Raw genomic sequence first — 14,691 nt, forward strand, 5'->3', positions numbered from 1 at the left:
ATTACTGTGGAGCCCTGCTTGAACTGAAAGATGGACAAAAACAAATGAATTGCGTTTCTTAATATCCAGAACTATACTATAACAAAATTGGCCTCGTACAGAGACCACACAAAAGAGATATTCGCTCAGCAAAATACCAGCATGCTTAGCGGCTACTAGGATTGTTAAAAGAAGACATTGTTTGAGTCTCCCAAACAGCTCAGCTCTGCCTTGCAAAGTTCAAAGACTGTTTCACTTGTTTGCTGCTTAAAAATAAACAATTCTTATTATTAGAATTTTTCTTTGCAAAGTGACCTGCTAGTTAGAGCCAACCCTGAAACAAATTTGCAAACTCAAAAGAGTTTATAGAGAGTTATGGTTTTAAAAAAACATTTTTTTATTACAGCAAATTGGGTGGACAGCTAAACTTACTGTGACCTTCTGTGAGCAAAGAGAACAGTACAATCAGAAAAAAAAAATCAGTGAAAAAACTTGCTAATAACAATGTTGATTTGTATCTGACCTTTACTGTGGGAAATTATAATAATTCCATTTGTCCACATTCAGAATGTTCCCTGAGTGTTCCCTGAGTGTATTTATTAGATGGCTTGGTTGAATTCTAATGTAATGTAGGTCTGTTATTTTCTTGATAACAGACCATTGCTAAGTATAACACACCGTTGCCATGCATAGCAGAGCATTGCCATAGATGCAGTTCTGTTCACTCTGGAGGACAGTTATCAATCAATCCGCTGAAAGAAGTCCGGATAATTTATCAGCTGTAGCAAAAAGTGGGGAAACGTGGAGCAACTTCTGTCCTCCAATTCAAGCAATGACAGCAGATCTGGTGAGCGTCTATCGCTAAATCTTGATATACGGTCTATGATTGCTACACAGTAACAGCCGTAGGGACAACAACGCTAATTCGTTAGCTTACATTGCAACATGTTTACGTTACAGGTGTGTCAACATGCAGCGGCTGTGCAAAAAGGAAAAGAGATGAATGAGGACATAAACGTCAACATAAATATTCCCAAAGAAGCCATTTACCGTGTCTCACTTCACCATCATCGGAAATGTTCAGTTTAATGTGAATTAGAGCAGCCAATAGCCCGCTAGCTCACTACAACGCGTCAGCTAATGCTGTGTCAATTCGTGCAGTGATTAAAACTGCAGCAGGGTAATTTGTCCACCACGGCAGCACCCCATAAAATATACGGCTACTACCACAGCCCGTAAGGTGGTGTTGAGTAATGGACGAAGGGTTGCATTAAACAGCTACAGAGTTTACGTTGCTATGGACGCAGGATTCCAACCGTAGAGACGGAACGGACTATTTTCTTTAGTGGAAGCAATACAATCAAATTGAAATCAATAAACTCCTTTTTAAATCAATATTTTGTGTCAAATTATTATTATTATTATTATTTATGTGGTAAGGAGCATGTAACAGCGGGATAATGTAGAGCGAGGCGGTTGTTATAGCGAATACAACCCCTTCAGGCTGATTCAAGACCCCTTCATTTCGCGTCGGGGTCCTGATCACCCTGTCGGGGTTGTATTCGCTATAACAACCGCCTCCTCGCTCTACATTATCCCTTACTTATCAAACATGTCTTATGCCTTCAAATAAGCTTTGTGTAACCTCAAACTTTATGACAGTTGTACTAAACTTTATACGTTACATTATTTTTGCTTTGATTTCAGTGGAAATGACAGGTGGATGACTGTGAAGGGAAGAAAAGTTCTTGGGGGAACAGATCTGAAGACAGACCGATCTGAAAAAAACTTATCAGCTTTCAGACGATGTACAGAAAATCTAAAACTTATCTCTAAAACATTCAAAAAGTGACAAATTAATACTATATGTTCTCAGGATTAAAGGATTCTTATAGCACTGGTTTTCAATCTGAGTTCTCTCAGGGGTCAGAAGACAATTTTTAACAGCTGTAAGCTGCTTTTGGGATGGGAAATATCAATTCCTTTTTGTAGTTTTAGTTTTTTTCTTGTAACACAATATATTTGGCCTTCTCTGATAATTCATCTAATGAAACAACCGAGGAGATAAAGTCATTGGTTGAATCGTTGCCAGTGTAGCCTTGAATGCTTTGTTCTTACTGTGATTCTGGTACTCAAGATAAATGCCAAACATACAATAACTAAATGGAATGAAAACTGAATTAAGCTCAAACAATTTGATCTACTGTATGACCCACGTCAACCTAAAAATGTTAATCCAGGCTGTTCCTCCTGGTACATACCCTCTCTCCTGTCATGGCGAACGGGGCGTTGAACCATTGCTCGAAGGTGCTGCAGCTCTTAAAGATGGTGGGCAGGAGGAAGTTGAGCAGGGCCCACAGCTCGGGCAGCTTGTTCTGCAGAGGTGTACCGGTGAGGAGGAGGCGGCGGGGAGCCACATAGTGGGTGTTCAACACCTGGGTCAGCTTACAGTGGTGGTTCTTCATGCGGTGACCCTCGTCCACAATCATGTACTTCCAACGAATCTGTATGTGGAAGACGACTTATTGGACTCCCATTTTTACACTTTGAAATAGTGGGAAAAAAATGTCTAAAATGGCATTTAAAATTGTTTTGATGGCAATGGAGCTGAGGAGTAGCTGCAAAGAAGAAAAGTTTGACTTCCTATTCTGACTGCCCACAGCCTACACAACACTACTGCATACTAATGAGAAGTTTCTTATTCCCTCTATCATTTCATATGCCTATTGTTTTTAGACTGAGGTAAAAAAGTTAACATGTACACCTTTAATAAAACAGCAAACATTTTGCTTACTCTGAATTATTTTGGCTACTTACCACCATATGTTTATTTTGATGCTTGGACAGAAATTATAAAACTAAGTAATACAAAGCTTTACTGTTACTGTTAAATCCAAAAGAAAAATCTTCAGAAATAGCCCCATGTAATAGTAATATATGGGGCTACACAGTTGTCGATGCTATAAAGTAACGACTAAGTACCAGATCAGACTCACTTTGCCCTCCAGAGTGGCCTAAACACAAGCCGTGGACTGAACAAAGTGCTGCGCACACACCTGGAGTTATAATGAATGAACAGCTCCCATTAGTGGAGAGTCTGATAAAGTAAGTGTGTGTGTGTGTGTGTGTGTGTGTGTGTGTGTGTGTGTGTGTGTGTGTGTGTGTGTGTGACTGAGTTAAAAGGCAGTGCTTCGGGCCGCATTTTTCTGTCCGAGCCCAGCCCACGTCTGACAGAGCAGTAACTGAGCCCGACCCGAGCCCGACACAGTTAAAATCTCATTTTTTTTCTCATACTAATGACACATGTACGTTTGTTTGTGTGGAAAGCCCGCTTTTATTAAGCAACTGTAGGGCATTCGGAAATGTCAACAGATGAGCGCATCAGTGCACACGGGGCAACAAGCGCACGTAAATAAGCTGTTTAATTTAAAATGTTCAATGCCTTATCGCGTTGATGTGACCGAGCCCGACCCCAACCCGAACATCATTTCTAAATATCTGTTCGGGTATCCATCCTCTACTTCACAGGGATCTCTTTTAATTTATTTTCCAGCCTGCATCACAACTACCGTGCATGTACCTGTGCACAAACACATAGTACACTACGGCAAAGAGGAATATATTCCCAAATTGTGTGAAAAAGGGAAAAGTATTAAAACTGTCTGCAGCATCGACTTCGTACATATGACTGATTCTGACTGATTACATCCAAGGAACGCAGCTAACACAGCATTCTATCATCACAAGGGCATCACAAATATCAGACTTTTTACTCTTTCTTCAAGATACTCTGAAGCTTGTGCTTTCACATATTACAAGATCGACTACTGCAGTGCACTGTTCTCAGGTCTCACTGAAAAGTCAATAAGTCATTGCAGCTCACAGAGAGTGCTTCTGTTGCCATTTCTCAAACTGGAACAAAGAAAAGAGCTCACATGTTTTGAAGTTCAGCAGTGGTGTCAAGTTAGCCCATGTCAGTGTAATGATCCTACTACTCGTCCACACAAAATTATTAGTGGACTTGCAGCTGATTATAATGTCATAATGCTGCTGTAGGGTGCTTTATGTCCCCGTAGAGCCCTCAGATCCACAGACTCTCTGCTTACTGTACCAAAAACTCAGACAAAGACCTATAATGATAAAGTAATTATATAATTATAAGTGATAAAATCACTCTGGATCTGCTGATTTAAGCGCCTGCTATAACTCAACTTCGTAGATCTGTCCTTACCTAGAATCTTATTACTCCCTGTTATTACTGCCTCCTTGAATTCTTAAGTAGAGCGACCTTCAAACTTGCACTTGTGTGATAAAATCTCAGTCATTTAATTTACTGATTAGTAGTGTTGTAGTGGAAACTTTCTGAAGTTTTAAGTTAATAAAAGAGTAAGTATCTGTAAAAGGTGTGGGACACGATGTGTATGTGTGTGAGTGCAAGTGAAAAGTGGATTATACTGAGAGGACAAAGCTTTGAACTCCTTCACCTTGGCCAGTATGTGCTTGTCCTTAATGATGTATTCATAGGTGGTCAGCAAGACGTTGAACTTCCCGCTGCGGAGTTGAGGAACAAGCCCACGGCGCAACACAGGGGTGCCCTTCCATGGGAAAGACGTAGAGAAAAAGACAACTTTCTGTCAGGCAACAGCCATAGCAACAAAACAAACAAAAAATAGCATGCAAAATTGTTCTTACCTTGTAAGCAATTTTGACCACAGAGGGTGCCCACTTGTCAAGTTCATAGACCCAGTTAGACAAAGTCCTGGCAAAAAAAAAGAAATCACCACACGTTACAGATATGTAAGACATTGGTCTGAATTCTAAACACCCTCCTAGGAACTTGAGGAATCACACATTAAAGGGCAGAGTAGTCATTGAAATGTCGTTAATCATGGTTGAGACATATTCAGCTGGGTAAAGAAGAAAAAAGAAGAAAATTGCCCTTGAAGTGGCGATTCCAAACGGTCAACTAGATTGTAGCTCACAATGTGAGACTTTTCTTGGAGAGGGCTTTCCAAGCCCCCCAGGGCAGATCAATCTCTCTGCTCATTAGTTTAAATAAAAACACAACTACGAGTGCAAGATGGCGAGTTTAAAGTGCCCATATTATGAAAAAATCACTTTTTTCTGGGATTTGGGGTGTTATGTTGTGTCTCTGGTGCTTCCACACACATATACAAACTTTGAAAAAATCCATCCATGCTGTTGAGAGTGAGATACGGTTTCTGAATGTGTCCTGCCTTCAGTCTCTGGGTGAGCTGTTCAAAATCGGCACGGCTTTCTACATCACAAGCCGAAATGAGCAGGCTAACCACAACCATTAGCTCGTAGCGTTAGCATGCTAACGCTAATGCTAACGCTAGCATGCTAACGCTAGCATGCTACCTCGTTCTCAATAGCAAAGCACTGCTACAACACACACAAGTTCACCATAATCTACAAAAGAACTACTTACATGTGCGCCTTCATTTAGAAGTCTCCCAGCTAATCCTGCCTTGTAACTGACCGAAGTTGTAGAAACAGCCTTTCTTTTACTGTCTATGGAGCTAGCTAGCTGACATGATCTACATCTGAGCTACTGCGCATGCGCAAGTGCAATCAAAGATAGTACAGAAGAAGAAGAAGAAAAGAGGTCTCACTCTGTAGCTAAAACAGAGACCAGCTGAAAAGAGGAGCTGCAGCAGTGAGAGAGAGCGGTGCAGTACAACACAAATATGGTGTTTTTTTGAAAATTAAACCATGTAAACCTATTCTGGTACAACCTTAAAATACAATTATGAACCTGAAAATGAGTATAATATGGCTGCTTTAAGGCTTTTCTCCACATTAGCTCACTGTGCATATTAAAGAGAACATTTACCACAGAGGCCCTGAGCTATAATTTAAGCCTCTGGTGTGCTAAGCTTGACTTCAAAAAGCTCAGTAATGATGATAAAAACGAGTGAAGCGCAAAAAAAAAAAAAAAACACACCCATAGAAAAGAGAATTCGGTGAAATGTGAAACTGGGAATTATAACACAGTTTTACCTGAAATCTACAAAAGGTAAGTATGTGAGCACTGAGCGTGCTTTCACCTGCTATGTTTCAAGAAGCTGAAAAGAACCCAAGAGCATAAACCCAATTCTATGTTGTTTTGTGGAGAAGGGTTGAATCAACTGCACCCCCTGCTCCACCTTGGAGAGGTGGTCTCCTGCCGCTTCCAAATGAAAGCTAGAGTGATTGTGTTTGAAGAATGTGAAGGGATTCATGGTAGCAAAACAGCAATGGGCAACAACACATTTAGACATTTAAACGAATGATTGAAGAGATTCCAATATTTCTATCTCATGCCTTTAAAAAAACAACAAGAATAATGACATGAAAGGATTGCTGTTAGACTGTTTTGACCTAACACAGGCCATTTTCAAGTTTATAGGTTGGAACAATTTAATGTGTCCTTGTTTTTGCAACTTATTTCAGCTGGAAGGTTTTGCGTGCTCCAAATAGCAAAAAGCCCTAACTTCCATATTGGCCCGAATAAAAAGTTTAAAATGCAGGTTTTCGGTGGTTCGTGCATGTTTTGCTCCCACAAAGGTAAACTCCTAACGAGCGGAAACAAGTCGAAAAAATGTCTTCTGACATCTTTACTACAGAGACAGACCGGGGACCAAATCATCGTCAAGCAGCCAAAATCTAACGTGCCGGTGCCACTGACCGTCACAATGAAAAGCGCAAACAGAGACAGAAATGCTAACAGCCAGAGAAAATAAAACTTTAGGAGCCTGTGACTGAAAGACAGGCTTCACAAATATATGAAGAATTGTTACACTTTTAAAAAAGAATGAGAACTCTCTTCTCCTTGAATAATGGTACCTCGTGGAAACTGTCCCAACAGGACTATTTTGATCTTCAAAAAATGAAAAATGTTCTTCCAACAACAGGTGTTGGGAAGAAAATTGGTAAGGGTCATCTTATAATCAGGGTTGTCTTATATTCAGGCCAATAGGTATTACACCTGATAACTCGGGGTGCGACGAGACACTCGGCTCACGAGACGAGACACAACATTGGGTTCACGAGAACGAGATTTTAACACTATTTTAAAGAAAACTTCAATTAAGAAATATGACTGGAAAAACAGTCTTTACTCAGAGAACCAAGGTTGCAACGTAACCAAGCGTTTCACTGCAGCAGTAAACAAGGAAGTAGGCTGCTCTTGTATTCATTTATGACCATTTTAAGATGAGAGGAGAACATTTCTCTTTGTTTAATATCATAAAGGGTAAAGTTAGTGTTGCTTTCTGCTTGCGACTCATTTAAAAAAAGACAGAGAAAGACAGCGATCTGCGCGAGTCAGTGCCACACTGAACTACACGCTGCAGTCCATGTGTGTGTGTGTGTCGGGTGCGAGAGAGAGAGAGAGAGAGAGAGAGAGAGAGAGAGAGAGAGAGAGCAAAAGTGAACTGAGAGTCAACTTTGGCGAACAGGCAGCGGATCTTCTAAGCTGATTTTGAGGTCCAAGCCAGGCTCATCTTCAAAGCCAGATGTATTATAAGACCAACCAGGCCAGACTTGTGACCGATATCTCATCACACCTCTACTGAAAACTATTCAAATGTTTATGCTGTATTCACGGAACACTCACGTCTACCAAGGGAGTCGCAAGTTTCACTTTATACAAATTGGATAATAAAATATAGCACTGGTGAGCCAGCATTGTCTAAGCAGAGTACTAAGTCACTTTTATGTTAGAGACAGTTTGTGTTTGCTGCCAACTTTGACTCATCACTCCCTGCAGGCGGACAAGTGTGCACATCTTACATTTGAATTTAATTTGAGCAAAAAAGTGCATGAAGTGTCTCAATCAGAGACTCCTGACTCTCCTGTTATCATAACCATATCTTGTGATTGAGACTAAAAAGGTCAGTGTATTACAATTTAAAATTATTTCCTAGAGTCATTTCAAAAATTATATTTTAGTCATAACACTGCAAAATAAGAGCCATGATGGTTGCAAGCTGAGGAGTACTTACGAGAGAGGAACAATAATGAGAAAGGGGCCGTTGATCCTCTTATGCTCCATCAGGTAGGTGATAAGAGCGATGGTTTGGATGGTTTTGCCGAGACCCATTTCATCTGCCAGGATGCCGTTTAGATTGTTGTTGTAGAGGGACACCATCCACTCCAGCCCCTGGACCTAAATAACACAGAGAAATAAAGGTCTAAAAATATGCTTGCAGTCTGCCTGTATTATTTTTTCTCCTCGAGCACATACAATATATAACAGGTCAAGACAGAGAGCGCTAAATGGCTTGTTTTCTTCGACCAAATTTAATTTAATATGACGTAAGATAAAGACAATCAGCAAATTCTCACAACTGAAAAGCTGAAACCAAAGAATGTTCTCCCTTTCTTTTGAAAATTGACATTATTGATTGTTTCGATTATCAAAATAGTTGCTAATTCATTTTCGGTCAATCGACTAATCAATTAATGGAGTAATCATTCTAGCTCTATTAGAAGATAATTAAAAAGTTCTTGCCGGTCTACATGTAGAAGTACAAACCTTTATATGCCTCAAAAGAAGTTAATTTAATGTTTTTGCATAGTGAGTTTTTCAAATTCACTTTGATCTCATTGTCATTTTGGCATTTTATATCCCAAGTGATTTAAGCGCAGTGGCAAAATATCAACTGTGTTACCGGCTGTGTAGCTCGCCTGTGTCCTGTGGAAAAAAATCTGAGAAAAGACAGTACTGAGAAAAAGGAAAGGGCATGAGGGCACTGGCAGCAGAAAAGGGGACTGCCAACCAATTACCAACTGCATGTTAGTTAATTAAATGCCTGACAGCAGAGGTAATTCCACAGAAAAAAGTCAGGTAGAGGGTAAAATGAATAGGAAATAATAAACTTCCCTATACAAATTTGAAGCTTCTGTAAATAAATTCATGTCTGTTACACGGATCACAGTTGACACAGTACATCCAATTATTGTACTGTTGACATCTCTCCAATTTCCCCAAGGAGCTGACACAATATCTAATTTAAAGCACGGCATACCATCAATCAGAGGAGTCCCAGGATGGCAACCGGATTGGAAATAAAGAAATGTTAGAAGCATCCAATTGCCAGTTCCGTATCTCTTGCAATATACTATCCTTCACTGCCATCCCCACTCACTACACCAGAGACGAGATTATCGTGTCACACTGGAAAACAATGTGGTAGCATCTTTGCGAAGTAACAACTGTCTTTAAACGTGACTAGGATGATTGAGCTTTTAGTTGCCTAGCAGCAGATATATTTTATATGTTAGTACATGTCTATATTGTGAAATGATTATTCAATTAATCGATTAGTCGATCTTTAATCTGCAACAATGTTGAGGAGTAAAAAAAAACACTGGCTCCCGCTTCTTAAAGCCTGTACAAGACATTTAGAGATGTTACCATGAGCTATGGGAACTTAATTAAGAAGTATTAAAGGATAGATTGATATATTTTTTATTCACATGCCCATAAAGTATGTCAAGAGTTAATCCATCACTGTCATTGTTTCCTCCTGACTACAAATCCCTTCCTAATAAAATTTCAATGTAACAGATGGTGGACAAAATCCACAGTCCTGGTTCAATGTTAAAATGTATTCCAAAGCTTTAGGGCCCTATTTTAACGAAAAATGTACTTGTTGGGCTCGGTCCTTTTCGGGCCTACTTTTAAGGCCCAATTACAGCTCTAGCGCAGTTGCGTTTAGGGCGTGTCCAAATCCACTTTTGCTAGTTTGACGGTGGAAAAAAGGGTCCGTGCGCCGGGCGCATGGTTCAAAAGGGTTGTACTTAGTGTCTTCATTAATTCATAGGTGTGTTTTGGGCGTACCATGCAATAAACCAATCAGTGTCATCTCCCATTCCCTTTAAAAGCCAGGCGCGTTAGTACCTTGGCGCATTGCTATTATGATGGAGGATTTGCACCATAATATTTTTATTTGTAATCTTTTGCATGTTTGTGTGCTGCTGCGCTTCCCTGTGTGTGTGTAACAAGCATAGTGTGTGCGCGCTGTGCACGAGCCTAGGCGCATTTTACTAATTTGCTGTTAAAATAACAATAAAATGTTGTGCTATTGACTTTAGACCAAGACTTTAGCGTGATCACTTCCCGCTGCCTCAAGATAGCAATCCGCCAAGAATTCACCTGAACACACCTCCCTGTAAGACCAGCACGCCCATGGGCGCAAAGATGGGCGCAGGTGCATTTGCTATTTAAACGACGTGGCCGCTGGATGGGAAATTGACAACTGTGTCGGTTTTAAACTAGCAAAGACACTTGCGTCGGGCTTTGCGCTGCGCCAGGTGCAAGATAGGGCCCTTAGTCTTTTAAGTGTCAAAATAAATAAATAAATGTTTCCCCAGACTGCGCTTTCTTTCTTTCTTTCTTTCTTTCTTTCTGAGTCATGGTGGAGCAGTAGTAGTAACACATGAAGGGAATTTCTAACCTAAAACACTGTAACTTTGAAAGATACTCACTTTATGTCTCAGCTAATACGTTAATATGCACAGATCGAGGATTTAGTCAGTCATCGTTTATATTGGAATTGCGTTATAAAAGGTACACAACGACCAATAACTCTTTCAATTTTATATGTACATGCAAGTATTGATTTAATCATTTAATCCATAGTGAAAATAATCGATAGTTGCAGCCCTGTGCTAGAGTATTCAATACGTCTTGAAACATAAGGGTGTTTGGAATCTGCTGCCACTTGAAGCATACGTAATAAGAGATTATCACTTAAGCCCCTTTCACACATATACTGCTGCAACCTGAAAGTATCTAGATATTACTTTAGAGAAGAAAAACAGAGTCAATACAAATTTAAATTCACAATGCTAGTCCAAACAAGTCAGACACGTCTAGTGGTGGCAGCCTGGACCAAGACAAGCCGTCCAACAACAGTTGGGAAGTCCCGCCAGCTCAAGCCAAAAGCCTCCAGCACTCATAGATTTCCTGCTGCCAAGGTCAAACAAAATTGAACTACAAGAACAATATCTTGGACTTCCCTACTGGTGAAAGTTTGAAAATCTGGCACAATGTAGCACAGTGCACACAGTACTGGAGAATGGCTAAAGTTTTGTAGACGTGTATAGGTATATAAGTAACTGTATATATTGTATTTTTTTTTCATTTGTATATATGTTCTTTGTGTGTGTGTGTAGCGTGAAGACAACTTACATTTACATTTCAAAAATGAACCTTGAAGATTTGAGAAAATGTTTTTTCGATATAAATTGAAATGATAAGTGAAAAAAGTAAATTTGTTTGCTTCTTGTATTAAAAATGTTGTTTGGCAGAAAGGTAGTAAACATTCAATCTGAAACTCATTTAAAAAAGCATTGCTGATAAGAAAATGTAAAAAAATATTTATAATAATATAAAATAACAACAACAACAACAACAACAACAGCTGTTCAAAAGTGAGCGAAGATAATAAGAGGGAATGCAAGTGAATGTGTGCATGTGTGTACCTGGTAATGTTTGAGTGAGCCGTTGATCAGCAGCGACGACTGCTTCTCCACCCTCTCAATGACAGCATGGGCCACACCATAGTAAGACTGGGAGCTGGTTTGTCCAGTAGGAACACTGTACTCATCATCCACATCCTGCTTGGCTGATCTGAATGTGTGCGTGATGTAAAAGAAAAGAGAGTATTTGAAACCCCTCATTCCCAAATGATTTTTTTTTAATGATCAGTTTGAAGGCATAGCTGGGTCTGACGCTGTGAGCTCAGCTGGAGTTCAGCCAGAGCTCCTTGCTAAGAGCCCCTATGGAAACGTCTAAATTCAATACATGGTCTAACAGAGCTTTATTTATTAATATGTATTTTATCTTTAATCCCAGGGTCCAAAGTTTTGACTGATTCACTCCCACATAAGACTCCTAGCCCTGTCAAAGGAGATTCTTTAATTTGTTTCAAGATCAAACTTTTTTTTTTTTTTTTTTTTTTTACTTTTAATGTTTAATATTTTTTTTAACAATACCACTTGGTAAAATAAACTTCTTCAACAAAGTACAGTAAACTTCCAGTAAGCTAAGAATTGGACCTTAAACTTTGTTTCAAACTGATGCAGTTCCTGGACGGAAAAAAAGGGCCCTGCCAAGTGAATCTGAGATAGTGGGAAGAATAATGCATTAAATACATTACTCGATAATGTGCTTGGTAGCCACCACAAACATTTCAACTCCATTGGGATCGATGATCTTCTTGTCCTCCGTCTCTGCCTTGGTCCCCTCCTCTTCCTCCTTATAATGCAAAGTTGATAACATGACAGAGAGCACACTTAATACAACGGTACAGCACAAACAGATCACAAAAGTAGCTTTAATGACAGCATTACTGAAGTGCATTCAGCTACAGCCCCCTGGTGGATTTTGACGTGTGAGTTTAGTGTCTGTATGTACAGTATATGTGGAGTTGGTCCGACTGAGATGTGGCTTATATCCTGTTTTATAACATTGGCATGATTTGAAGTATTGCAGGTTGGGGAGGCTGATCTAAAATCCTCTACTGTTGGAGTTCATTAATAAGAAAGTCACTGACCTCCTCCTCAAACTCGGAGCCGCTCTCCTCGCTGTCCGACCGCGGAGCGACTTCATACCTGTTTTTTTAAGCAGGAAAACAAGGGAAATCAAAAGTACAGTTACTATAATTCTTTTCTGTCTGTCACATATAAAAAATAATAAACACCATCAGCAGAATTAACAAGCAGCAGCCCCCTAAAACAGGCAGAGAAGGGGGGTTGTTCCTTTGGGATGTTGAATACTCACTCAACCTTTACAAACTCTCCATCCTTTGAAAGCATACAGCCACACAATTCTGTTCTTATAAACCTTTTAAAGAACACACTATAGCTGCAAAAAACAAGTGCTTATTTAAAAAAAAGAAAACAGACGTACACTGTAAAATCACGCGCCTGCTCGCTGTAACATGCTTATAGTGCAAGTGAAACCAGTTAGAAAAGTGCCACATGCAGAAACTCACAATATTTACTTATGACTTCTTTCCAAAACACAAAAATAACATCACTTTAAATTTGTCAGAGGTTGACAACAGTTCTGTGTAGTAATATGCCTACTCACCCAGGGTTCATCTCGAGCCAGGCCTCCAGCTGGCTGGATTTGGGAGCATCCGTTCCCTGCAGAACTTTCCCAGTCTCCGTCTGAATCACTTTGACTGGCAGCTCACTCATTTGGCTGCTCTCATCCATGGGCTGCAGGACAAACAAAGCACAAGGAGAAACATGTAGATAGATAAAACTGAATTTATGTTGGAGCACTTTACACAAATGTTAATGTCCTTTGCGTTTTTTGATAGACTAAAACATATGTGCTCTCAAGCATGTAGGATCTCAGGTGGTTACATCATTTGTTAAAAAAAGCTTAGTTGGTAGAGCGGGCGCCCATATACAGAGGTTTGCTCCTCGACGCAGCGGACCCGGGTTCGACTCCAGCGAATAAAGGCGGAAAAGCCCCAAAAAATAATCTTTAAAAAGAAGAAAATGTGGAGTAATTAGACATTAGCCTCATGGACTCATGGCAGTACGCTACCCACCCGGCCCGTTATGAGAGCTAAACAGCACATATCTGCGTTAATCAACCACCAGAACCGGACTGTGTGTGTGTGTCAGAGAGAGCGAGAGCGAGAGCGAGAGCGAGAGCGAGAGCGAGAGAGAGAGAGAGAGACGGTGTTGTCTCGTGTCGTATGATCGTTAACGAATTTAACATTTCAGCAGAGGTGTTAACTTCCATACAGGTTTAGTGGCTTGACAGTTAACGGTGAAGTAGGGGATTTGATTCGCAGGGGTATTTTGGCGAGTTAGCAGTATACTTAATTAACCCGGGTTGAGTCTGATGAAAAGTGCTGTGTCTGCCCGGTTCAGCTCTGAGATTTTCTCGCATTGCACAGCGCTCTGAAGGAATAACCTGAAGCACCTTTTTTTCGCCAACCTTAATCCACACAACAGTCGCGACGAGGTGTATTTCACATTTTAGCTGCCAAAGCTCCGCTGCTTTCTTCGTCCCTCTCTGTCTCTGGTCCTGCGCTCTGCTCAGTCAGTGTGCAGTGCGAGAGGGGGAGTGGCCAGCGGCTAGGGCAAAAGCCAATGTGTTTGCATTTCTAATCCAAACAACGTCAAACTTGGCACTACACTTACTCGTGCCCGTAGCAAGACACCTGTCAAGTTTGAAATCCATCGAACTAACGGTTCGAGAGAAATGCGCATAACACACACACACACACACACACACACACACACACACACACACATACACACACACACACACTCGAGGGTGAACATTCTTCGGGACTCCCAGCGGTACAGAAGTCAATTTCACTGTCAGTAACGTGTTCGGGACGGATAGAGCATAGAAATCAACGGGAGCGGGCGGGAGCGGGACGGAGCCGGAGATTAAATTAAAAAATGACGCTGCAATGCGGTGAGTGCGCCCAAAGATTGCGAGGCATTTCGTTTTAGAAAAGAGAACCACTTACAACTCACAATACGTTTGTTGATTGGGAATACAGTGACCTGCGGGAGTCTCGAAAAATTGTCACTACCTAACCCTAACCCACCCAGCAGTGAGATCAGAGGAGCTGCTCTCGCTCCCTCGGGCCATCGCTGCAGCTGTGCACACACACACACACACACACACACACACACACACACAGAGTCTGATAACTTTAG

At 40.7% G+C, this 14,691-nt stretch overlaps 1 protein-coding gene across 3 annotated transcripts in view; it reads right to left on the minus strand.

Annotated features, from left to right (window-relative positions):
• The window catches only part of smarca2 (SWI/SNF related, matrix associated, actin dependent regulator of chromatin, subfamily a, member 2), a 63,976-nt gene that overhangs the window by 31,192 nt on the left and 18,093 nt on the right, over nt 1–14,691 (minus strand). For 2 of the 3 annotated variants that reach the window (XM_035996032.1, XM_031305195.2), the window contains 8 exons: nt 13,088–13,218; nt 12,549–12,606; nt 12,153–12,250; nt 11,476–11,623; nt 7,989–8,152; nt 4,672–4,738; nt 4,464–4,574; nt 2,241–2,483 (listed from right to left, as the gene is read on the minus strand). In XM_035996032.1, the coding sequence (XP_035851925.1) occupies nt 2,241–2,483; nt 4,464–4,574; nt 4,672–4,738; nt 7,989–8,152; nt 11,476–11,623; nt 12,153–12,250; nt 12,549–12,606; nt 13,088–13,218 (1,020 nt within the window). The remainder of the gene's footprint in view (nt 1–2,240; nt 2,484–4,463; nt 4,575–4,671; nt 4,739–7,988; nt 8,153–11,475; nt 11,624–12,152; nt 12,251–12,548; nt 12,607–13,087; nt 13,219–14,691) is intronic. The other variant, XM_035996029.1, reaches the window with a different exon arrangement.

The sequence above is a fragment of the Sander lucioperca genome, chromosome 2 (genome assembly GCF_008315115.2).
Source record: "Sander lucioperca isolate FBNREF2018 chromosome 2, SLUC_FBN_1.2, whole genome shotgun sequence".
Lineage (NCBI taxonomy): Eukaryota > Metazoa > Chordata > Actinopteri > Perciformes > Percidae > Sander > Sander lucioperca.